The sequence below is a fragment of the Cinclus cinclus genome, chromosome 6 (assembly GCF_963662255.1).
Source record: "Cinclus cinclus chromosome 6, bCinCin1.1, whole genome shotgun sequence".
NCBI classification, from domain to species: Eukaryota; Metazoa; Chordata; class Aves; order Passeriformes; family Cinclidae; genus Cinclus; species Cinclus cinclus.
Genome location: NC_085051.1, coordinates 27260808 through 27287553, shown reverse-complemented (window position 1 = coordinate 27287553; position 26746 = coordinate 27260808). Strand labels below are relative to the sequence as shown.

The window sequence follows — 26746 nt, the reverse complement described above, 5'->3', positions numbered from 1 at the left end:
CCCTGCAGCGTACCTGGCACAGCTACTGAGCCCAGGCAGTGATGGATGATTGCTTGGATTCAGGACAGTCAATTGCAGTTATGTCCACTGTATGATGGACTTGTCAAAAGGACTTATTCTCTTAAAATTATGCTCTGCTGGATACAGCTTCAGAGGCTCATTTTTTAGCACTCCTGTATTTGAATTGTTATTTGTTGTGATCCAGTCTTGTCTTGGGCAATGAATAATAAGGGTTGCTAGATGTTTGGAAAGGGACTTTTATATCAAAGTACTTGAATGTGTGTCTACTTATATGCATAGTCTGTGACCAAATAATTTGTTTATGCTTTCTCACACAGTAACAAGCTCACCTTCCTGACATGCAGACGTGTTGTATAGAAAACAAGCACCATCCACAGATTGTTTATTTCTCTGCCTAGCTCTCAAAGCAGTAATTGGTGGCTCTGGTTTGGGCATCTGTGGGAGAAACCAGCTTCAGAGCAAAGAACCAATTTATTTTTAGATCACACTGTTGTCATTTTGCTGTGATCACACCGTTGAGCATGTGCATCCTTTGAGAGCTCTCCAGGCACTGCAGTGTGATCACACCCTCCTAAGATCATTTTTTATGAAGTTAATTTTTAGTGACAGATGAAAGATGCTAGGGCCAGTATTCTCAGAGACAGCAGCCCCAATTCCACTAGCACATATTCTCCTTCCTAAATTTGTTAATCTAAAGTTCTGGTTTAAGTTGTGATTTTGTTCCATTTTTGTTTCTTTTAGTTCACCTCATGTTACTCATCTTTCTCTTGCACAGTAATGTAAGCAAGCCCACAGATTTCTCTGCGGGAATTTCTGCCTTGTACCACTGAAGGTGCATCTGCATCACAGTCTGTAGGGGCGATTCCTTAGGGAAGAGATGTACCCATACAAGTGTGGTGTGTTTGACATGTTTATATATATATATACATATATATATACATAAAACTGAGTTAACTTTAAAGGAAAAAAACTTATCTTGGCTTCCAGAAACAATGTAGAGGCAGGAGCAATCAAAACCCATGAGGTTCAGAATAAACAGTCTCGTGTTTTCCTGTCTATTATTAGTCCCCAAGCAAATATATTTAAAGGTTTTACAGGTGCTCCCCGTGCATATATACTACAAGCATACTGTTGAATGTAGTGCTAACATCCTCTCAGTGAACAGAGATGAGAATCTTGCAAAGAGAGGCAGAGAAAAATTTACATGGTTTTAAAATCTCCTCTTGAAATAACGCTCTTTTTTTTTTAACCCATTGCACAGCAGAGAAATTGCTGTGCTTATATTTAGGATGGCATGAAATTAAATAATTTTTGAAGCAATCTTCTAGCATGAAAATCCTTTACTTTTCCTAAAGAATTCTCAAAAATTTGAATTGTAAGAGATTGGTCTCAGCTGGGAAACATGCTTAGGTGGGGGTTGGGGAGTGAAGTCCCTCCCACTGTAAGTGAAGAGCAGGTTTGAGACCACCTGTGGAAACTGAATAGGCACAAGTCTGTGGGGCCAGATGAGATGCATCCCAAGGTCCTGAGAGAACTGACTGATGTGGTTGCCAAGCCACCCTCTATGATATTTGAGAAGTCATAGCAGTCAGGCAAACTCCCCAGTGACTGGAAAAATGTAAACATTTTTCCTATTTTTAAAAAGAGGATGAAGGAAGGCCCAGGGAACTAACACTTACGAGGTTAACAACCTCAACAATGCTTAACAGGTTGCCCAGAAAAACTGGGAGTGCCCCATCCCTGGGAGTATTCAATGCCAGGTCAGATGGGGCTTTGAACAAGTTGGTCTAGTGGAGCTGTCCCTGCCCATGGCAGGGGGGTTGACCTAAATCATCTTTAAGGTCGCTTCCAACCCAATCCATTCTATTATTTATAAACAGCAGCAGTGCTCAGTGTCAGGTGATATTTCAGGCCAGGCTAAATAACTCATAGAAATTAAGCTTAAGCTATGACAGGACAGTAGTAAATGTAAAAGATTGTCAGCTATTCCTCTTCAATTATGCTAGTGTTTGGGGTATTATATCCTTGTCATGTATTTTCCACAGGCAGTGTGTGCCTTCTTTTAGCAGTGTCTAAATCAGTTTGTGTGCTTGTCGTTATCCCTACATGCTCCCAGATTTAATTAACAGCTAAGCACTGTGAGACTACCAAAATAGAAGGCAGAATCCTATCTTTACTCCTTATACTAAATCTCTTGCTGCAAACCTAATAGTGGGAGGCTAGTTGCATAAAATTGAATCTGAGCTGATATTAATAGGCAGACAGAAAATTGCCCTCATGAAACACTGTATCAGCTCCTGCAAAGGGATGGCATAGCAATTGCATTTGCTCGGAAGATGCTGCTTCACTGAACTAAGCCTGAGATACATCATTGTGGATTTTGGAGAGCAGAACGAGGCAGGTCTACATCTTCCCCACCCACTGATAGGGTATGGTGTGAGGCCTTACTAGAATCTCTGTGTGTTGGTCTTGCTCTTGAGCCTAATGAATTTTCAACTACTGGTTTTTGTATGATTTCAGTATTCAGAGGCTGCTGTGGCTTCCCCAGGTGTTGTTGAACTTTCCTTTACTGTAGAAATCCTCTGTAAAAAGTGTTGTCAGTCTGTGTCAGCCATGTGAAGTGATGGCCTGGTGCAAATTCATGTTAGGAATCAGCCTGAAGGCTGAATTGAAAACCATGGATAGAGCAGGCTCGAAGGTGCTTCTGTGTTACCACTACTCAGTTCTCCAGCTGGCGCTCTGCTATTGTGCTTGTTAGTAAGTTTTTCTAACTATTTTTTTCATGTAATAAGATGAATTTTAAAGGTATTCTAGCTTAAAGTTTGTCTTTTATAATATGCATAACATGGCAGAAAATATACCTCAGTGGATTGCTGAAGAAGGGATTGCTTCCTTGACGAGGATTCTGCAACTTCTAACACGTGTTTAGAATGAACTAATTAATCTGGATACCAATGGTAAAGACACCATCATAAAACTTCAGACAACTTGCATTTTCTTTGTTTTCTCTCCTTTCCCATTAAGCCCTTTCAGCCAGTCCTGTGTTTGAACTCATTTATAAACATTTACCCCTTCCTTTGTATATAAACAGCTCTTCATGAATGTGTTTCATTGCATGGTCAAGACAAAGGAAATTCATCATCCTGCTGTTTTAATGGGTACATAGACATTATTTGGCTTATTTGCCCTAACCCAAAGGAAGTAAGACCCATGATTTTCTTTGAAAAATTGTCGAGAAAAAGAATTATTTACTGTGTTTGGGGAACAAAACCAGGCATATTAAGAAGTATCTTGAATGTGATATCATCTGCCTAAAGCAGTGATTTGTTTCCTGGATCCTCCAGGCTGTGTGATGTGGTTCTCATGCTGTCCTCACTCAGCTCACATCCTAAGCAAACGGAGATTTTTCCCTATCCTTTTTCTCTGTTCCATGGAGCCCTTTTGTCTCCCCACCTTCATCCTAGCTTCTTTCTCTGTGTGTATGTTTTTCCTTATTAATTCTTCCAGCAAAAACTTAAAAGGTGCTTCTCAGTTGTCAAGGCAAACAAAAGCAAGCTGGAACAAAGATATGCTTTTTGGAGCACAACAAAAATTATAATGTCTTTAGAAAATGTAGTGAATCTAAAAGCTCAAAGACTTTGCTCTCAGCCAATGACTCAAAAAATGTATGTCACTGAATAACAGGATGATGATATGTTGCCCATTCTGGCTTCCCACCTCTTTCAACCAAACTTCTAAAAATATAATGTCAAAGTGAGATCTGATGTGTTAGAGGAGAGTGAGTGGAGGAAAGGGAAGGAATTTCTGAAAAGGTGTGAGTAGTGGGATCCCTGTGGCAATGTCTGCTTTAGTGCTGGATGTGCTAAACTTTACAACAAGCCATTTCTGTTGATATTGCAGCAGGTAAATATTTATTGCCAGGGTGGCCAACCTGTATCTCAGAAGTTGTGTATGCAAAGGCAGCTTCTGTGTCAGGGTTACTTCAAAGGGAATGATAGATCCATACTGGGTAATTCAAATTCCCAAAAGGGAGATTAAATTACTTGCAAGGACTTGCCAAAGTCAGTAATGCTGGGTGGCTTTGCCACTTACCTGCATGTCCAGCTAAATCTCATCTAGATCACACAAGTGGGAGCCCTGAAGGGATCTTTTTGCCTTCTGCCTATGAACCACTCCTAGAACAATCCCTGACCCAGACATGTGATATGTGTCTTTGGCCAAAGGTGATTTAGAAATGTGGTTCACAGGCTAAAGAAGGCTGGTCTGTCTTGTGTGCTAAACAGAGAATAACACTGGCTATCCAATTATTTTCAAAAGGAATAGAGAAAACCTGATGAGTGTGTGAGCAATAGAACTCGTGAAACTTGTTTCATTCTGACTTTGTGATCTGATTCTGTAGTGCCTAAACAGCTTAAATTCTTGCTTACACAAGGCTAAGTTATTCATAACATTACTTTTAAGTTTGGATTTCCTTCCTGTTGAAAAGAAAAAGTCATCATCTAAATAGATTAAAAGTTCAACACATCTCTTCATGCTGGTCCAGTATCTTTTCTCTCAAAAGGTAACTTTATTGCTTTTGAGACCGTGAAATTAGACAACTGATGCAAAGTTATTTTTTCATACATATATATATATATATATATAGGCAATGTAGGTCTTGTTTCCCCAAGAATATAGATGCTAAGAGGTTGTTTGAAAAAGTTTAAGTAAGCAATTTTATTTGTGCATTGGAAGGCAGGATTTACACACATAAAGTAAATATAGGAGTCATTAAAATGTCCTTGATTTCAAAACATACTCCTGGTCTTCATGAAGATTTGACTGATCTTGCTAAGCCTGCCTGACCCTGGGTAAGAGTTTCTAACTAAATAAAATATTTTTACAGCAGGTCACTGCTGGCTCCACTGTAGAGAAGGTTCCAGGTCTTCCTTCCCATCTGTCTTTCTACAACTTCTGTTTGTAAAAGCAAAAGCTTCTTTCCTAAGTGGGTTCTGTGTTAAGCCCTGAAATAAGGGTACTTATCCCAGTTTCCAGTGGTAATGGAGTTCTCATGTTCTGTTCAGGAAATTAGGAAATTCCAGCTATTTCTTCTGTGGTCCTTTCACCTTCCTGTTTTGGAATAGAAGGTTCCCGAACTGCTAAAGTTAGATTCCAGTTTGAATTTCTCTGGTGTTTGGAGAACTTTAGGTCAGCATCTCCTATAGAAAATAGTCCAGAACTGAACTCTGAAGCTAATTCTTTTTGACCAAGCTCACAGATGGCTGGAACCACTCCACACTTCAAGCCTTTTATTCATCTCACCCAAGCAGTTAATGCCAGATGTGACTGCCTAGACAATTTGAATTTCTTCTGGTGTAATTGCAGAGGTTTCAGCTGGGCACACCTCTATTTCTGGTTAAAGATTCTGGTTATTCCTTTCCTCTTGTGAACTCATAAACCCTCCCCCTGAGATAACTTCATATTTTAGCACTATGGCAGGAATTCCTCCTTGTGAGCTTTCCAGCAGCTGTTCCATAGCTTGAGCATAAAGTCACCATTTCCCCTCAGGCTCTGCTGCTGTTTCTGGGTGGAGGAGGGGTGGAGATGCTGTTCTAGCACGCAGTGGGAAAAGGGAGCTGGGGAGGGCTGAACAAAACTGGAGGAGGGCAGGAGGCTCAGGGAGCAGCAGCTGTTGTGGCTATGAGTGAAAGAACTGCAAAACACTGACCTTTTTATTTCTTTCCCTACATACCCAGCCTGTGGTGAGAAGAATGGCAAATGAGCAGAACAAACCTGCGCTGCTGCACCCCAGGTCCTGCTAGGAGTTAAAGGGCCATTAAATCTAGAAACAGAACTTGACCCTTTTATTAAGGTTTCAGACGGATTCTTCAATCCCATCTGTTGTGGTTGAAACTAAGGTGAAAGGAATCAATGCTGAATTCTACATCTGAGGAAACTTTTAAAATAACAAGTTTGTTGATGCTCAGTAATCAAATACAATATTTGTTTTCCAGTGGGGAATTTCATAGCATATAGACGGTCCTGTTCTTCCTTCTGCTGATCCTTCCTGGAATCTCTTGATTAGTTTAATAGGGCTGGATGGTCTAAATATTTTAATGCTAGATTTGGGACATATGATAGCAATTTCCATGCAAGTGCAATGGCATGAAAGTAGAAGCAAGCATCAGAGCTGTAACCTCTTGCTGGTTTGGTGCCCAGGGTTGTCCCATACATTGGGTTCTGACTCTAGTTGTCTCCTCAGAGAATCTTCTCCTGTCTGGCTGAAAACATCCAAGACACTAACTAGCTGTGGAATGGGAGCACTGCTAGCCCTGATGACCTGCTCCTCTAGCCTCTTCTCCAGGAGCCTCATCTGGTTTGGTCCCAGCTCCCTGTCTGCCTCTTGGCTCAGAGGGTAGAAAGAGTTAAGCAGACAGTTCATTAGCAGCAGAACAAGGATTTGATTTTCAAGGATATATCTGTGGACCTGAGAGGTGGCAGGAAATGCAATATGTGAGAGAGGAATGCTGGGGAAGAGATGATTTTTTTTACCCTTTTGGTAGTAGGAATAGGAGCTGATCACAAGTATTTACCTCTGATACCAATACCATTCAAGGAAGAGGCTGCTTTCACAGTGCCTTTTCCTAGTGCTGTGGGCACATTGTAAAATCATTCAGGAGAACTTTGCTGTTTGTGTACATGGATCTTGTAGCAAAAGGGTCTCTTCTTGCCTGTGCTTCCCCTGAGAAAGGATAGGATGCTTGGTAGGGTTGTGACACACATCCAGCCCAACCTGGTCATTGGCCTCTACAGCACAGAGAGCATCCTTTACCTCTTCTGGAGGGCATCCCCAGGTTGTTTCTTCCTTGATTTGAATAGGAAGAGTAGTAGTAGCACCTGTGGGTGATGGAGGATACACAGTCTTTTCTCAGTTTCCTAAGAATGACTAAACCAAAATTAATGAAAGTCTTTTCATATAAAAAAACCCTATATCATCATTTTCTTACGAATCTTATGATTGGCACTCAGTGTTTAGGGAGAGAAGTTTATCACTACTTGTTTTCCCAATTCCATTTTCCCTGCTCATTATCATTTTGCACACAGACTTTGGTGCAACTGAATTTTTTTAGTAGCTTTTACATCTGAAGGAGAAAATATTTTGAACAAGCTTTTTATGCTTGGTGTGGTGAATGTTGGGAATGTTAAAATACATGGTGTATATGGACTTGGAGAGTTGTAATAAAATCTTTTAATTGAGGCCTAGGACTATAAGAAAAATGTCTGCCCATCATATAGTAGCCTGAAATACTCAAATACCAGATCAAGTAAGTTTCATTTTGGGTATTTCTTGGTTCTGATGTCATATCCTCATGCAACAATGATTTTATATCTATGTTATCATTGTTAATAGTCATACACATTCTGTATTAAATCTGGATTTAATATGCCAGACTAAAGGAGCTATATATGAAGTTTTAATATCAAAACAGATATTGTTACAAGAACTGATGAAATAAACATTTTTTTCCTTGATGATTTTGTGTACTGTGAAAGGAAAATCTTTCCTTTTACCTTTCCTTTTCCAAGGCAGAAAGAAGCTCAAACTAGATAAAACAGTGCTAGGAATATCTAGTCCGTCGTTTTGTTTTTTTTCCCTGGGCTTAACTGGTCACAGGGTCATGAGAAAATGGTGATGAGAAAGAGCCAGTCTGTAGTGGCTGAAGTGTCTCTGTCACAGCTGTGAGCTCTGGTGGGTGGTGGTTGGTGTGGGCTGCAGCTCAAAAGAGGAAGGATTAAGTAGCAACAGGGAATGTCCCAAATGTGGATAACGCCCCATATTTAGGAAATGTTGTACGCTGCCATACCAGCCTATATGACCTGATCACCTTTCTAGTTCTGGGGATATAACTACTCATGGTGGAATCTAGCTGTAGCTGTCCATGATGAACTGTTGGATTTTAAGCAAGCACAACCGCACGAGATGAATGTAGGGTACAAAAATGTTAACTGTGGAATTTTTTACCTTGGGATGGTTGAAGTCATTGCAATTTTCAAGTATTTTATCAGGTGTATACATAAAGAGGTGGGAGGGCAGACATGCAACAGCATGCACCTTCCACTGTGCCTGGGGATGATGTTCTCATTATACCAGAGGAAAGTTGAGGGAAATATTCACTCTCAGTAATTATATCCTGCTTTTCTGTGCAGGTTAATGTAAGTCTTTGCAGATGTCTTCATCTATCCAGGGAGTTTAATGGTAAAACTGCTTTTCTTCTCTCCCCTTGATTTACTTCCACCTCCATTTTTACTTCATGTTATTGTAGCTTTTCTACCAAACAAACCGCAAAGAAGCAAGCAACCCTGATGAGTAATTCTTCTGTTCCCACAGGCAGAGATGAAGAACTTGTTCCTTCTGCTCATGATAACAATGATGTTGCCTTCTGCATTTTCAGTAAGTAAATGTTCTTCTGAGCACTGTTACAAGAAATGAAAGATACTTCTGTTAAGAATTGTCAACATCTGTAACTCAAGTGCTTTGTAGAAAGTATTTCTGAATGAGCTAATAGGTTCAAGTCATCAGGCCTATTGTGGCACATCTTATTAAAAGTCTAACATGGCAATTAAATAATGGAATTCTGGTAGTGCCTCTGGTTCTAGGGATGTTTTCTGAAAAGCAGTAATTGCTGTCTCCTGCTTCAAAGCTAAAGAGAGTTATCACTTGAAATAAAGAGAATGGATTTCTGGTTAGTTTATTTTTCTCTTTTCTTTAGTCTTAGAAGTATTAGCCATGTGGTTTAGCTTTGCTGGAAGAGATTACTTTGTGTTAAGCCAATGTGATATTATCAGAAAAAGAATGCAGCAATTAAGACCTGGGATTCCTGTTCTTTTCTGAGTGAGAAGCAGGATCTTTCTGAAATAAATGCAGCTTGAGGACAGTTTCCCTGACTTGAAGTTAAACTTTATTAGTGAGTTGGACATCTAAGGTAAAAGAGTTGAAGTGTTAGCAAAGGAAGACATTACATGTTTGTTAGGTGTAAAGGAACAGATAGTGGAGGGGGAAAAAAAAGAGGCAATTATCGCTTGGAGTAAGAGTTTTACTTTCTAGGCCACCTTTGAAGATCAGGGATGAGAGACCAGAAATCAAGCAGAGTTCGTTATTTGCCATATTTTCTCTTATAGATGGAAATATGCTTAAATGAATGCTTGCTGTCTCATATCTAATTAAAAAAATCCTACTGTACATTAAAAGAAAAGGAATATATTCTATTCAGTTCATCTGCCTATTTCCAATTTGGAGATTTTGGTGATTTTTTTTGGAGGGGATATGACTGAAAAACCCTACTACTGTGAAGGCTCACACTTCTCTGTAGCTTTAGACTGGACCCCTGCATGCAATTAATAGTTCCTCTTGAAGCCATGCTGAATGAAAGGAGAAGTTTTGCTTGGTCAACACTTAAGTACAGTTTCCCTGACATACTGGATCTGTCCAAGTCATACATTTCCTGTGAACACTGTTTCTTTATATGGATCCACCTTTCTAGGTTGAAATGCTGGTTTTTAATTTATTCTGAATAACTCAACATTGTTATTGCTTAAAGTGCTAATCCATTGAATAAACTTCTAGATGTCTTAGCCTGGTTTAACAAAGGGCAGAAAGTGCACAAGGACATCAAAGTTAAGGTCATACTGAAACAGTAAAAATTACTGTGAGGACAAAGAAAGAGGAGATCTTACTATTATTCCTTTGGAGGGAAAGGTAGAAAACATGCACAAGAATAATTTTACGAGATAGGACCAGTTTGTTTTGCCCTGTAACCTGTTTCCAGCTATGTCACAAACATGTGTCTAGGAAAAACATATTAAAAGATAAGCAAGTACAATTTTCCTCAATACACTTCCAGTTTATGACCCCTTTGAGCTTGAGATGTCTCTGTTTCTCTTCCCTGAGTTTGGTCAATGCCTCCTTGAAGCCGTAATACCAAGATCCTGCTCTTGAGAGCTAAATATCAGCTATCACGTAATGATTTATTAATATTAATTAATAATTAATAAATAATAGCAATTTGGGATAGGATTTGTGTTTCCCCTGTGTGTCACTTAAGTTGCCTACATTAAATCTCCACTGTCATTTTAGTGATAAATCGCTTTTACTGTAATGTTTTCCCATAGTTCTTTGCAGTATGTCTCTGGTTTTCTGATGTCCTTTATTACCCTATATTACCCTTATCATCTGCTTTCATTACTTCTGTGGTTTTGGCATAACTAATAAATGTGTTGAGGCATTCCGCTTCCTGATTGAATTCTGCTGCTAATGTCAGTTCTTGCAGTGGGTGGAGATTTTATTTCTGCTTTTGTCTTTGGGCCACCTGCTCATCATCCATTGAAGAACTGTCCTTCTGACTGCTTAACTTCCTTTGAAGCTTTAGGTAAAGGATTTTTTTGTAAACTTTTTGCAAATCTTAGTGTATATGGCAGGTTACCTTTGTTGACGTGTTTGTGAATTTAAGAACTGCAATAGTCTTAGAAGGATTTGCCTTTACAAGTCTTATTGACTTTTTCCCAAACATCCTGTATTTATGCAGGTGCCTGCTAGCTCTGTTCTTTGTTATAAGTTCTATTAATTTATCAATTGATGTCAGTTTTACGCTCTGTGAATGCACACATCCATGGGTTCCCCTGGGATCATTTTGTAAACTGGTGTCAGATTTTCCACTTTCCAATAATCACATATTGAAGTGGATATAGCTGAGAGGATTGTCTGCTAGTATGTAACAGTTTATCCGTTTCAACCTTGAGTTCCTGTTAGGCCCCTTGGATAAACAACTTCTGGTGACTTCATACTGTGTGTTTTGTCCACTTTTCCAAATAAGTTTGGGGTCATAAAGTTTACTCACAATCATCCTCTTTGTAGAGTTTTCTGAATGTGCTCCATTTCCTCCACAAGGATTCCAAGAATTAATTTGACTTCTCTGCAATGGCTGTATCTTTTTAGAGTTCTTTAAATCCCCTCCTCATCTCCAGGCCACCCAGAGTTTCTGGAAGCCTTTCCATTTCTGAAAAGTAGCTGGTACTGGCTCTGCCCTCTGCCCAGCAGCAGGACGCAGTCCCATGGAGCAGCACATCCCTGGCTCTGCATGCACCAGGCATGCACCATATCCTCCCCAGCTGACAGAAGATCCGTGGGTGTGGAAGGAGCCAGCTGCAGGGTGGGACAGCCCAGACAGAGGTAACACAGTGAGGAGTGTTGAAGAGTTGAACATGGGAAAGATCTGGGAACCATGAGGGACTGGGTTCAGTGATGTAGGGAGAATCTGAAATGCTTTGAGAAAATGAAGGTGTTGGGGAACAGCTGGATTTTTCTGGATTTTTCTGGATTTGTTAGAGGAGATATGCTAATGAGCCACGGCTAGGGTGAAAGTGGGATGAAAGGAGATGTACACAGAGAGTGTAAACCACAAGCCATTAAATCTAACAAAGCCTATGTTTTTTCCTCATCTTTGTAAAGCAGCTTGTCTTAATAAGGTACTCACTTCTTCTGCACCACTTTGTTTTTTGCTTCCTGCTGTCACCATCTTGTTCACTTTCATTCTTGTTTTTCTACTTTTACTCAAATGCAGTACTTTGATTGCTTATTCATTATTCATATAAATGGTACTTGGCATTATTCACCTTCAAAGCTCTTTGCAAGCCTGCTGTGTCTGAGCCAAGATCAAAGGTTAAGACAGAATTATAAAAAAATGCTTTGCTGATGTGGTTTGGATTCATTAGCTCATTTTTGGTAGCATTTTTGGCTAATCCCCTAGCTGGTTGCAGATGGAGCCATCTTGAAAATGCATATTGGCATAGCAGCAGATATCTAAATTATAAATATGTAAGATATACTGAATATTTTCAGCTCCCTTTCAATTAAGTTTGAGGGTTGAATACCACATGTCATGCAGAGCTTAGCTGTGTGGAAATATATTATTGGTGATCATCATTGTAGTACTGGGCAATTCTTCTGGATATAGGAAGGAGAAGGAAATGGTTCATACCCCAAAGAGCACATGGTCTAAGGGCACACTCCACGTGGGCTGGTTTAGATAGGGCCCTGAGGGCACTGCTAACACCCAGCCTACTGCCCAGGATCCCCTTGTAGCCTCCTCGGGCTGCTGGCTCCTGCCCCAGTGATGCTGCAATGAGGATCTGCACAACTCTGCCTGGCCAGCTGTGGACCCTGATGAGCCAGGCCCACCTGCAGTCTCAAATCCCAGCCTGGTTTCAGGTGGATGTGTCCAATTCCCAGGTCTGGGGCTGCTCCCTGGCTGGCTATGCTGTCCTGGGAGCACCTCACACTACTGGCTCCCAGCCCACAGGGAACAGCCAACCTTTGGGGACACCTTGACACTTTTCTTTCTTTCTCCCCTTCTGTTATTAACTTTTCTCTCAGCAATTAACTTCTCCCTAAGCCCTTATTATTCAATGTTAACGAAGTTGCACATTCTCATTGGACAGTGCTTACTTGCCAAGACTTTGGCAATGAAACCATTACAATAGTAGTGATAGTTTTAATTTGTAAAATATTTGGCATTCACCCTTCTCTCCTATATGTTTCCTAAATGATGTTACCATTCAGGGTGTGTCAAAATAAACATTAACCATATTTCAGAAACTATAAACACCAGAACGTAGATATATATTAAATAAAATGATGCAGTGTTATTTCAAAAATACTAAGAAAGTTTAAAGAGAGAGAGTCTGATTTTGACTGTAGTTTTCAGCCATGGAAACACTGCAAAACTGTAGCACCACATTGCTCATTTTATCATTGTGAGCAGTATCTGTTTTCAGTGGGTAACAGCTGGACAGGGCCTTGTCCTCAGCCCCTATTTCCCACCACGTTCTCCCTGTTGGCACTGAGATGTGTCTGATACCAATGGAACATAGTAAGCATGTGAAACAGCCCCAGAAGTCACAGTAACAACATTTCAGTGTCCAAAATGATTCTTCAGTTGCATCTCAACAGGCCAAAGCTGTGCAACCTTCTGGGCAGTTTTGGCCTTGTCCGAAAGCTCTTGGGCATAGCGTGGTTGTCAGGAACCAAGTGCTTTGAGCACCAACTGCTGGAGTGGTGCAACAGGATGTTTTGTTGCTGCTCATCGATCTGGAAAAGCAGCACCAAAAAAATCACGAAGTAATTCAGTGTGACTGAGTCCTGAAAGGTTCCCAAGGAGCAAGGGATAAGAACTTACCTGGGATGTAGGCTGTTTGGACATGTGGCTGAAGAACTTCACTGCTCACTTGGGACCATATACCAAATTGATGTTTGCTTTGATAGCTTGCTAGTATTTGAGTTGCAAGAAGGCACTAAGAAATTATTCGTACTGAATCACTTGTCCACAGTTGGTGATATGAACTTTGTGGATCACTGCATGCCTGCAATGCCTTTGTCTGGGAAGCACAGTCCTCTTCCCATGCATAGTTTCCTATCCATCTCATCAAACTGACTGGAAAGTCTTTCAAGGGTTCTTTTTAAATTGTTCCTATATAGTGGCAGCATTTTCTGCCTTTGTGAGTCAAGTCCCATTCATAGCTTCTCTTCCAGTGCATGTTTCATACACAAAAATAAACATTACATTGTATATAATAAGCTATCTGGGACTCTTTTCCAGAATTCTTTTGTTTGCATGTGATGCATACTGGAATTGTCTTTGCAGATGAGGTCTGGAGGTCTAATGACTCAGAGGCATAGCTTTTTACTTACTGATGATATCAGATACAGTTGGCCTGGTAACAGCAGATGCTGCAACTGCGTCAGCAGTTCATCTGTCTAAGAAGTGAAGAAAGCAATGCAGTGTTCATAAAAATGAAATCCCTGACCTTCTAAATTTCTATACCACAGCAGTCTGTATGCAAATGAGCCCTGAAAGCCCACAGTGCCAGGGTCATGGGCAATATCAATATTCCCAGAAAGGATGCATTGCTGCTGTCTCAACTGGTGATAAAACTTGGGCATTAACTGGCTGCTCTTTGGGGAGTTTGTAGAAGTCAGGGATGGATGTATGCATTTTCTCTCTTCTCTTGAAATATTAACATATATACTTTACGCAGACAAAGAAACTACATTCTTGTATGCATGTCAGGCTGAAGCAAGGGAAGAATGAAACCAAATAAATTTGTAACAGCGATGAAGATTGTAGATTTTTAATTCTGAAATCCATGAAGGAATGGAATCTAGTTGTCCCAGCTGACATGAGATAAAAGCATTCCAGAGTCTGAAGAGAGTGGAAAGAGGCTTTTGGAACAGAAACTGGCTGACAACATCTAAAAAAATGTCTTGTTATCAGGTTATGTAATAATGTATTTATTATTTATTATAAACATGCAGCTTTAGCTTTACTTGTATACACGTGTGCAGTTACTGAGGTAATGAGGTCTGTACACAGATTTCCAAATATGGGAGTTGGGCCCCTATTAAAATGTTTTTCTGACATTGTACAGCTTTGGGAGGTTTCTTTTGTCTGATGCTTCTTTTGGGGTGTACATAAATGGAGTGATACTGAGAAAAATTATTGTTCCTGCACTCTGTGGGTGCATAAGCCTTACAACAAAGAGTCCCTGCAGATTTTACTCTATATAAAAGGAATAAATAATTCTAGTTCTGTAGGAGGGATATTGGAATATTTATCAGGGTGGTGTGTGTGTGGAAAGGAAAGGCTTTCTATCCTAATTGCCTTTCAGTAATCTGACTTTCAAATGCTCTTCCTTTGGATTTTTATCTACATGTTTCCTTCTCCCTTATGCTGACTGAAAGGTCTCTTGTTTCCAGGGTGAGTTTATACTGCACCTAAATCAGTCAGTTGATACAGAGGAATAAGACTGCCGAGAAACAGAGTGGTAGCATATTTTATTCTTTTGAGAGTAAAGGAGGAGGGATTACAGGGGGAGGAATTGGGTGTCTGAAAGAAAAACTTGGGAAATAAGATCGCTGAAAAAACCTTGCTGAAAGCTAAAACACTATTGTTGAGTTTATGCCCAGAAAGGCAAATGAGAATGCAGAAGACAAACAGTGAGCTGAGTATCTGGAGTGAAAAAGTAGGAGAAGGGTTTGGCACAGGGTCAGGGAGATGTTGACTTGGCCAAGAGGAGGTATGTAGAAGAGGCTGTAACCTGGGTAGTGCCACTGAATGTAGGGGGCAAAGGCAAACAGAGCTAGTCTGAACCAGAGGTATTAGAAAAATTGCACAGGAGTTGTGTGCAGAAAAGTAAGTATCTGGGCTAGGAAGAAAGTGTTTCACATTAGAGAAGTATAGGTAATAATTTGGGGTGACTCTGCAGCTAGATAGTTGTGGGTAATTCGGTAGTAAATGCATATATATTATTGGGTAATAATTTCTGACTGTTGCTCTTCCAGCAGCAGGGAATAATCCCTTAAAAGAGGGTGAAGTAAAGAAACAAGACTGTAACTTGGACATACACTAGGGGAGAGAGTGTGTGTGGAAAACTGTAAAATCTGTCTAAATTACATGAGAGGATTAACCCATGCATCTTGCCTGAGTTGGACTGATGATTTATTAGACTATGATTTATTAGACTAGCTCCTATTTCTAGCAGAGGCTTGGATGTTTGTATGTGGAGGCGAGTTAGATCACATCACAATAATTTTTTACCTTTTATTCTTGGCCTACCCACTCTTCACTACAGCAAATGTCTCAGTGCCCAAAGGGCCTGCACTACCTTCTCAGTGGTACAATTGTATCTATAAAATGCCCTACGGGTGCAGCTACACAGCAAACCCTGCTTTTACAGTGTCACTCACCACATAACCCTGCACTTACCTTCTTTTTTCAAGCAGGATTACCCCTACTGCATCTTGCAAATATTTTTTTTTTCCATAAGATACTGCCATTCTTCTCACTGACCACACATGTCCTGCTGTATGTGGATCCCATCAGCTGCAGAAGCCTTTTTTTCTGAAAATATGATATTTCATGTATTTCCAAGACAATGTATTTTGGTTAGTTCCATCACACTTGTAAATTTTTGTCTGTTTTATAATGGTTATTTCTCTTAATGTCAGTATCCAACTTTCTAAATACAAAATTAATAAGGGTTTTACTAATGTCAGGCCCAGACCTGACATCATCATTGGACACAGTTGGGTAAGGGGAATAAAGGTCCCTGTATGGAATTCTGTTGCAGTAAAAACTGTGTTCTGGGGATTTTCTTTCTGCTTCCTTTACTTCTCTTAAGTGTTGGATTTTAGAGCCAAGGATTTGGGTTTAAGTGGCTCTATTGATCTGGTGTGGAGTGGTGGTACTCAAAGTCCCTGAAGTAATGATTTATTTGCCTTTGCTGCCTTGCTGAGATGAAGATGTTATCCCCTCTTAGATCATTATTCAAAAGTGCTGAAATTCTATGAATAGACAAACAGTAGCAGTTAAGAGAGATTATGAAGCTGGATGTGCTGTATGGCTTCAGGAAGCTAATATTCCTAGATACTGGAGACCTGATCTTTCTGATGTATTACTGTGTGCCACTTTTCATGTTAGAAATACAGCACAGCAAGACAGCCTTTTTTGCAATAGAACACATAGGATCTCTGCTTTTTTTTTTTTTTCTTTTTAATCCCTGTGTTACCATGTCTTTTTGCTATGTCTGTGGGTTTTTTTATTTCCAGGGCCACAGGATGAGACGGCAGGTTGATGTCTGGGGGAGCTGGAGCGAATGGAGCAAGTGCAGTCGCAGCTGTGGCGGTGGAGTCAGCTTTCGGCAACGGCGCTGCTATTCCCAAAGGTGAGACCTAACCTCTTTTTTGTTTTATTCCTTTTCTTTAAATACACTGTACTGTTACGGAGCTCCTGCAATTATGTTCCAATATACACCCAGGAAAAAAAATGAATGTGTGTTTGATCCCGGGGGACTGAGTCCACTTTGAGATGAACCTCAGCTTTGGTCTTGTCCCTGCTGTTTTGAGTGCTGTTTTGAGCCCTCTTCAACATGTGCTTGCTTTGGCTCCTTTGATAGAGCACAGAAATTTCTCTGTGAGATTTGAGGTTGTGCAGTCAGGGGATTGGCATGGTAGCAGCTGCTCAATCAGGTCTAGTGTGCCAAGGTCTGAGGGAGATGGAGAACAGACCAGAGCAATTGGTTTCTCTCCCAAGAGCTGGTGACAGTGCTGAGATTTCCTCAGGTTTATGATGATTGCCAGGAGGGTAAATTGCCCCAGAGGAAATGGAAGAGTCAATTTGGCTCAAGCCAGTGTTAGCATTGTGCCACCTCATATGCAGCTGGGTTAGCTACATCCTAATGAGGATGATGGCTGGTACTGCACCTGTTGGGAATGATGGACCTTAGAGATCCTGTTGTAGGTGGAAACAAAGCAAAGGAGGAGAAAAAAAGCCAGACTCTCAATAATATCCTGAAATAAACAGCCTCTCTCTGTTTAGAGAAATGAGAGGAGGTTTTGTAATAGAAGAAGCCAGAGTTATGAAACTGCTGATTCCCACAGAGAATAAAGAAAGGTCTCTTTTGAAAGCTGCCCATTATGATTTATACCTGCCAGAATCCCTGGAGGCCTGTCTCTCCATTTTAGGAACACTGAGATGTCAGAGATTGATTGGCTTTTTAGATCAATTTCCTCCATAATTGTTTCTCTCCATAATTCTCAACTGGGGTCATTTGACTGGACTAAAGGTGTTGCACACTTTTCACAGGCTTGTTCAACCCTTCCTAATAAGGGATCTATTGTGCACAAAAAAAATCAAGATAAATGATGCATAAAGATATTCTGAATTGGCCACTACCCTCATGCTGCTCATAACATGTCTCCCTCTCTTGTATGGACACCTCAACCCTTTGCTGGTGGATGATGGAGTAAAATCTCAGCTTCCATTATTTAGTTGAAATGTGACCCTGAAGAGCTTTACTGCAGTTGTTCATGGTGTGTGTCTCATTCATGCCAGAACACACACCATAGCATAAAATACCACTAGAAAATGTCAGCTTGCTTTAGTTGTGAAGAAGTTCATTTTAGTTATTTTGGGAAGAGCGTGAGAGTGATATGCTTGGTGTGAAGATGATTTATAACGTCTGCCATGAGATGACTTTGTGTGTGTGTATTCTTCAGAGAGCTCCATGTATTTTTTGGTGTCTTCCAGGACAGAAGGTCCTTCCAGTTGTGTTGGACCAACACAAAGCTATCAGTCATGTAATGTTCAGGTATAGTCCTCTGGTTTTAGTTTTTCTTGCCTGTTGCTCCTTTTCCCCAGACAAACATCATTCTTGTTCAAAAATAAGATGTAATTATTAGCACCTGTTTCTCTGATGTCACTGGTGGATGCAGCTCATTAACAGTATCCATTCAAAAATGTATTGAAATTAAGTCCCGATTTAAAGGGGAGGAATAAGAATAAAGCCCAAATTTTTATTGTATACTTTATTTTCCTCCTTTTTTTATAATACTCCAATACAAACTTTTTCTCTTCCAAACAGAACTGCCCGGAAGGCTCCCGGGATTTCCGGGCAGAGCAGTGTGCAGAGTTTGATGAGACTGAGTTCCAAGGCAAGAAATATAAGTGGCTTCCATATTATGGAGGTAATGATAAACATGCGGGGTTACACTTCCTCACTACCTATCAACAATAGGTTTTGAAGTGACTGCAATGTTTTTTACTGTACTATCTTTGTAGGGCACTTCCTTAGTTGGAATGGGGAGCAGGAGTTGGCATTGAAAAAAATCCTTTTGCCAGCAGCAAAGCATTGCTGTCCTGAAGACACTGGATGCATGGGCCAAGAGACATTGCAGCAATACGTACTTGTCTCTTGTAACAGCCATTCCTTCAGAAACATTGCTCGAGGAAATCTGGAACTGGTTGCAGCTAGGTTCCAAAGTATTAGAGGAGCAAAAGTTCTGCTGTGTTTTCCAAATAGAAAAATATTATTTGTCAAAAGAATATTAGCAGGGCACAAGAGAAGCAAATGCATGTAATTAATGAGTGCTTCAGAAAATATGACATCTCTGTCATCTGCCCATGCTTTCTTGAGCAACCAGCTCAGAAGGCAGGTGTGGGAACCAGGGTCCTTGCTCTGAGCTTTGATATGGTATCATTCACAGTTGGTTAACAAATTATGAGGGATTTTAAGATGGATTTAAAGGGATTTTTTGTTGGTTGGTGAAGTTACTGTTCTGTATCAGCACTTGTTCTCATTCTAGAAAGCCCTGTACTCCAAGGGAGTATAAGAGCAATCCTACTAAGGAATAGACAAATATCCACTTAGACCAATGTCCCCATAGAACATAGTTGCATACAGTGAGATTTTACTAGGGTATTTTTCCAGCCTCCAGCACTTTGTGACCCAAAAATTCATTCAGTATCTGCCACTTAATATCAGTAGACCGCTCTGTTTCTGCTCCTGTGATCTAGAGCTAGGCTTCTGGCGCAGTATCAAGCTATTATATAAAAGCTTCTTTTTTCTCTCCTGCCAGCACCTAATAAATGTGAGTTAAACTGTATTCCCAAGGGAGAAAATTTCTACTACAGGCACAAGGAAGCAGTGGTAGATGGGACTACCTGTGAACCTGGCAAGCGAGACATTTGTGTAGAGGGTGTTTGTCAGGTTAGTCATCTTGGTACTTCCTTCATTCATCATTAGGTCTGTCAGTCTTTCTGTTGTCTCTCTGCTCTACCTGACCTTTCATAATGGCATCAGAAAAGGTGAATCACTCAGTTTCAAGGTGCTGAGGAGCACGTGTACAGCATTTATCTGTCTCTGGATGTGAAATAGTAGATAACAGCTCTGTTGTTTTCTCTGCCTTACCCTGACTTTCCAGGCTCCCTACATTCAGGCTTTCTCAATAGATCTGTCCAGCATTTGGCTTTCTTTTTCCTCCTCTGTTATCACAGTTTATTCCTATTAATGCTCCTGTGCTCCGACAGGCTGTTGGCTGTGATAATATGCTGGAATCTGCCAAGAAAGAAGACAAGTGCCTGCAGTGTGGAGGAGATGGCAGCACCTGCTATCGTGTGAAGGGCACTTTTGATGTGGCCACCCTCCCCAAAGGTACAGATGATCCTAGGTACTTTGGGTAGGTGAGAAGGAGAGAGTTAAACCAAAAATCAGCTGCTACAAGGGCTGGTGGGGACACCTGCTTCCATGATTGTTATAGGCATGCTTGGATATTCATTTGAAATATCTGGGCGGTGTGTGGCCTTAGCATCAGAAAAGGTACCCTTGGCCTTATCCTGGGAATAATTTCTTTAATCTGTGTCCATGCTGGAATACTTGCCATGATGCTGATGTCTTTCCCCACTTCCTCTCCAGCAGGTGAAATAAATGCACCATAATAACATCACCACACACTGCCTTCCTGAGGTTGTCCTGTGGCTTCACAGCCCCCCTGGGACATGTGCAGGGAATGCTAGAAATGGGACTGTATCTTCTGCATTTAGCTAATTTTGAAAAATTTCAAAATGGCAACCACGCTTGTGGTCACATCTCTCTATATTAAATTCCAATATGATTCTTGTTGAAATTCCAACGATTTCAAAATGTAGAAAATTTCCTTTTCTGAGGTGTCATTGGAATTTTTTACATGTGGATTGATCTGTGGATAATGTAGGGAGAGGTTATTCAGCATGCAATTAAAGTGATGATGGAAAGGCTTCATGTCACCATCTAAAAGCTCATTTAGTTATTCAGGCACAAATGAAACCATGAGCGTCTTTGGCACAGAAAAGTGGCTTTATGGCACCCACAGTCAGATATTGAATAATCCCCTTTTTTTTGTTTCAGGTTACAATCAAATCTTTATTATCCCTGTGGGAGCCACAAGCATCCAAATTAAGGAGGTTAAGCCCAGCAGGAACTTCCTAGGTATGATTGATGTCAGAATCTGTGTATCAGTCCATTTGGATTCCAACCATTATGCTAAAACCTGGTTTTAAGGTATGGGTTTACTTTGCTATGGCAGAGTGAAAAACTGAATATCAGGATCTGAATATTGAGTATCCTTGAAATGTGAGTGATGCACAACTTTGGGCTTCACATTTACTTCATTTTCTCTCCTGTGGAGATCTTGCTGTTGGGTGGGGAATAAAAATATCCAAACCACACTGAGACTTCCTGTCTGTAACTTAGAAGGAATCTAGCTGATCTAGCCAAATTTGGCTATGAGTTCTGTTTGGTGAATGCAAGCCCTACCTACTCCTGCCATCTAGAAGTTTGGGGTGGCCTTCTCTTCTCCATAGATTTCCTTGGGACATTTGTACAGCCTCAGACTCTGATCATTCTGCAGAGGGGGAAAAAGGAGGGGAAAAAAGGCCTTGCATAGCTTTCTGGGCAGGGCTGAGGAAATTCCAGTGGAGAAAGTAAATAGTCTTCTGCTTTCTGAGTTCACTGAGTTCCATCAGTCAGTGCTTAGGACAAATTAGTCTGGTGATGTTTTCCTTTGTAGAAAACTGGACTCAGCATACATCTTGCTTTCTGAATAGAGTATCTGATGGACCAGATAGTGGTGTAAAGGCAGTGGAGTATATGAATCCCACATCTTAATGGCAAGCAGGACAGAGGCTGACATCTGCTGTGCTTTGGCTACTAACAGTGGGGAATGCAGAGGCAGGGCAGTAATATGCTGGAGGCATTTGGCTGTGCAGCAAAAAAAGTGCTTGATCAGCAACAAAGCTGGCAAGAACCACTGTTTGAACTTGAGCAACTTCTGCTAAAAAGCCATATGGGAAGGATAGCTTTGATGGAGAATGATGGTCACCCTCATTTGCTTGTGACACAGTATTGAGTGGAAACAGGAGCAACCTTGTAGAGTTCTTATGATCCTTTCTCTGGCATGTGGGTTTGTCCAGCTGTCAAGAACGTGCGAGGGGAGTATTACCTCAACGGGCATTGGACAATTGACTTCAGCCGGGCGCTGCAGGTGGCCAGCACGGTGCTGCACTATGACCGTGGCTCCGAGGGTGATGTGGCCCCAGAGCTCCTCCATGCTCGGGGTCCCACCACAGAACCCCTCGTCATTGAGGTGAGAGGCTGTGCCTTCCCCTGCTGACACTCTGCTCTCACTTTGAACAGTGGGAGTATGCTGGGAAAAACTGGAGACGTGATGGGGCCCCCAGGAATCTTACAAAGCTGTGGGCCTTCAAGCTGGACTGCAGGAATAGCACTTATTGCTGCTCTGGTTCTATTGCCCAGAAATGAGCAGTGCAAGGCTCGATGTTGATTTCCTGCCTATTCCTTTGGGCACTGACTTTAAGGGAGGCAAGAGTCAGCACCAAATGATGCTGGGGCAGGGACAGGCTCCAGGACCCTGATTGTTGTACTGTGCTGTAGGGCAGGAAATGTACTTGTTGTGACAGGAGCAGCTGGATCTTTTAAAGTCGAGAGGGATGAATGTGCCCTTCTCTGAAAAATAATGCTCTCTAGAATATGATGGAAGGCAAGGAAAAATCCAGTGCAGAGAATCAGTGCTTCTTGAAATGGAGGGGTGCAAGTCAGCTCGAACCCTCAGACATGGTGGGGAAATGCTGTGAAGAGGAAAAATGTAATTTCCCTGATTTCCTCCCATGCTTTTGCAGCTCATCAGCCAGGAGCCAAACACGGGGGTACAGTACGAGTATTACCTGCCCCTGCAAGGACAGGCCTCAGGTTACAGCTGGAGCTACAGTTCCTGGAGCGAGTGCAGCTCCGAATGTGGAGGAGGTAAGGGGAGAGGACCTGCTCCCTGGTGGCTGGCATGGGGTTTATATCCACACCCTGCAGGCAGTGTGACAGTGTGCTGCCCTCTGCAGCGGCTTCCCAGCAGTCTCCTGCTGAAGGTATCACTGGGATCCGCAGGGTGTTGCTAAGGTTTTGTCAAGGGAGGGTCATGCATGGAGTCACAACAGGATTGTGCCCCATGCCTTGTTCTTATTTTCCATTCCATAGTCCTCAGACTTATTACTAGGACCTGTTAAAAACCTTCATAGATAGCCTTTGTTTTGATTTGCCTCAGGTCTTCGTAGTCTTTTCAACCACTTGAGAGGTCCTCTCCAGAGAGACCTGGCCTACATTAGTGAATCACATCATTCTTCTCTGCCACAGCTTGGAAGATTCCCTCTCTCCAAGAGAACTGTCAGATCTCCTGGGGTGTCCCACTGATGCCTTAAGTTTTAACTTTCATATTTTTCAAATTCTCTAGTCCATTGGTGTGTGACTCTGAACATCATATATAGAGTTAGCAAGTTCTCCTCAGTTTAGTTAGACAAAACAATCCTTTTCCAGCCCGAGAACCAAGGACACCATTGCAGCTTCAGGCCCAAAAAGTGTAAACAACAGCAAACTGAGGAGAGAAATCTGGGAGGATGACTTCATGACCTGAAGCTGTAATTGGACAATTAACCCCAATATGTAAAAAAACTTATAAAAATATGAAAACTTGTGTCTGGTCATCCATCTTGGGTAGAGCCACAGCTGAGCTCTTGTTCTGCCTAAGGTGTGTCCTTTGAAGGCCTTTTAATAAATACCTACTTTATTCCTTTAACTCTGTCTGGCCTCTGTTACATCTGTCTGGCCTCTTTAGGCATCACCATCATATTCATTTCACCAATTCCTCCATGAGCATCACTATGGATTTTAAGCTTAAAAGAAAAACAAACCAAAAAACTTAAACAAACAATCAGACAAACAAAAAAACCCCTCTCCAGCTGATTAGTATACAGAGTTCTTATCAGCCTCTTCTGGGCCCCTGTGCTAATGGCCATTTTGGCAGCTTTTGCCATATTGTGACTGTTGGTGTTAAAATTGTCTTAGCCTGGCTACTCATGCCCTGAAGGAAGCATGAAGAGTTGGTAGTTTTACTCCCATATCTAATCCCCACAAGACTGGCCTTTTGAGTCTAACAGGAGACCCCCAGTTCTGCTGTACACTGCACACATCTTGCAGGGCTCCTTCATGAGCAGCTTACAGGTCGGGTAGGCACTCCCCTTGTGAGCCTCAACTCATAACAGGACAATTCCCTTCAGCTACACAGAACTCAACTGACTCCCTTGCTCTTCCAGTAGACTCCTATGCTGTGGGAAAGCATCGTTTGTCCATATAGTGAGAGACAGAGACCTGCACCTGTTTCTTTTCCAGAATGGCTGGGACAGATGTGGATTCTACATGACTTTAGAAACTTGTGTTGCCAACCTAGTCCTGGGTAGCTTGTGTTGATCAGATACTCTCTTGCTTGTCCCCTAGGTTTCCAATCCCGCTTGGTGTTTTGTACCATAGACAATGAAGTTTATCCCGACTATATGTGCAGGAATAAACCACAACCAGACAACAACCAGACGTGTGGCCATCAGCCTTGTCCCCAGACAAAACGGTACTATTTCCTTCCTTCTGGGGTATGACTTCTTCCTGAGGTGCTTTTGGAACTGAGAAAAAAGTTACCCTCCCTCTTCTGTCCTCCAGCATGGTTCTCTTCAAGTAGGTGCTTCCCTTCTAAGAGAAAGCCAAAGACAGAAGATTGGGACGATAACACAGGGATGAGTAATGAGCATTTCTGTGTGCACAAGGAAAGGGCTTAATACATCTTGTGTTCATTTTATAGGCAATTGAATTTGCCTTCCAAAATAGGGTAGTGGAAGACAGTTGTCTAGCCCATGTAGGGGACGTAAAACAGATTCCCTGGTTTGTCTTCTCTTGAGCTGGAGCCTACTAAGACAGAGTAGAAGGTCTGAGCTTGTGTCATTTTATGTCATTTCTGCATTCCCAGTGTCTGTTCTCTTAGAAGGGGATGAATCCTGGAGTTTTTTTCATTCTCCAGCATTTTCAAACCCTTTCACCCAGCCATTTCCACCTTGCCCCATACAGCTGCCTTCACTTGGCTCTTACTGGGCATCCAGAGCTGTAACATGAGCATTAGCTGTGTATCTGTGTACCAGTGGAGGCCTCTGAGAGAGCTGGTGTGTTTGAGTGGGCATCTGGGAGCATTTCTGAATACATGTTAGCCTCCAGCTACTTGTTTTAAGTTCTTTAAAACCTTTGTTCTGTATATAAAGGACTTCTTACATCTACCTGCCGCAAGCCTGGAGTCACAGCGGCGCACGGAGCTCTCAGATGAAGAGGTAACAAAGAGAAGGAAGTTACAGAAAGTACAGGAAGGCAGCTGCTGTCTTCTGCTCTCCACCTAGCTCTCCACTGCAGTCCACGGGGGCTTTCCTCTTTGGCACTGGTGGTAGAAGTGGGTGTGCTTTGCTTTTGATGCTTGCCAGTGAAAATGGTGGTGGAGGGTGCTGGCTGGCAGCTTTGCTTAGGTGGCTACATGTGCCTCTGGTAACTTGATCCTTAGGGGATTGAGAAGGGGATGATTTCTTCATAGCTCCTGGCTGCTTATTCCCATGTTTTCTCTGGAATCAGGGTTAAGAAGTTCTGGAAGATTTTTTTTTTTAGATTTGTTTACTTGTCAAGATAAGTAAAAGAACATAAATGAAAAGAGAACATGGTCATTTGGGCAATTGTAACATTGGCCAGCATAGCATAGAAAAAGAGTTAGAGTTTCTTAAAATCTCTCCTTTTTTGGCATGGGCTCCATAGCAGGCAGACAAGAGCCTGTAAGGTGTGATGAGTACAAGAATGTGACAGATACAGTAATGTACACTGAGATATGAGAAGTTAAAAGTATCAAAAGCAAACCAGTTGTCCCACAGCAAGCTCTTAACAGCTTAGGACTGTCAATTTTTGCCCTCTGATGAGGGTCCCAGCTTTATGGTTGACCTTGTCATACAAAGGAAATGAAACAAGTGTCAGAGGAGTCTTGACTCACAATTCAGGAAGCTGTAGGTGATCCCATCTGGTTGATACAGCCTTTCCAAAACTGTATGTTTGCTATACAGGAGACAGATTATAGTAGCTGGGGGGGAGTTATCCCCACTGGAGCTTTTGAAAAACGTTGATGAATAATTTGTTATAAGCCCTGCAATCACACCATAGTAAATGGCTTCTACTGAATGTATTTGTTCCCTTTCCAAAGGAAACATTTTATAGTGAAGGCCATTCTGTTTTAGGTTAAAATGTGCATCTTTATCAACAAAGAAGGGTGTGTTTAGGAGCTGACCATGGCAGAGTGTACTTTGGAATCCTGTTAGGATGTGAATATGAATTGCCTGGCTGAAACTCTGTTAAGGGGTGGCAAGGGCCAGGCTAGGGAAGTATCTGGAATGCTGGGGGGAGAAAACATGATTTCACTGCTTTTACTCCCTGGCTGGGCTTTACCTGGCTGCAAGGGGACATAGCAGCTGGCAAGCAGATCACCATGATGCTCCCCCTCCACAACCAGTGCCTTTGAACTGCACTGCATGCTGGATTTGGGGATGAAACTTCACATTGTCCCTGAAGCCAGGCCATGCAAGTTGTGCTTCCAGCTACCTAGATAGCTCTGAGAAGCTGGACTGGGCATGGGCAGAGATTTTAGTATTTAGACAGATTGTTCTGTGGACATTCCCCTTGTTAGCAAGGAAGTATCATTTCTGCAGCTGCTTCAGCAACCAAAGACAAAAAAAGTCTATTTACATTTTTGTGGGCTTTTTGTATGTGTGCTGCAGTTAGAGAATTTGACTGATGGGAGGAATAAACCAGCTTTCTACTGGCTTTCAGTGAAAAGTAAAGCACTTCTGGGAGTGTCTGGCGTGGTTTGTGGGCAGAGTGAGGACTTGGCTTTGTTTTACTGTTTCTGATAATGTCTAGAGTGTAATGTGTGGATTAGGCTGTTGTGGTAGCTTTTCTTTTAGCTGAT

At 41.7% G+C, this 26746-nt stretch overlaps 1 protein-coding gene across 1 annotated transcript in view; it reads left to right on the top strand.

The window, feature by feature from the left end:
• Window positions 1-8395: 8395 nt before the first annotated feature.
• The window catches only part of PAPLN (papilin, proteoglycan like sulfated glycoprotein), a 35073-nt gene continuing 16722 nt past the window's right edge, over window positions 8396-26746 (top strand). The window contains exons 1-11 of the mRNA XM_062494518.1: window positions 8396-8452; window positions 16661-16776; window positions 18141-18201; window positions 18475-18577; window positions 19469-19599; window positions 19920-20043; window positions 20776-20856; window positions 21840-22012; window positions 22566-22689; window positions 24208-24334; window positions 25014-25079. Of these exons, the coding sequence (XP_062350502.1) occupies window positions 8396-8452; window positions 16661-16776; window positions 18141-18201; window positions 18475-18577; window positions 19469-19599; window positions 19920-20043; window positions 20776-20856; window positions 21840-22012; window positions 22566-22689; window positions 24208-24334; window positions 25014-25079 (1163 nt within the window). The remainder of the gene's footprint in view (window positions 8453-16660; window positions 16777-18140; window positions 18202-18474; window positions 18578-19468; window positions 19600-19919; window positions 20044-20775; window positions 20857-21839; window positions 22013-22565; window positions 22690-24207; window positions 24335-25013; window positions 25080-26746) is intronic.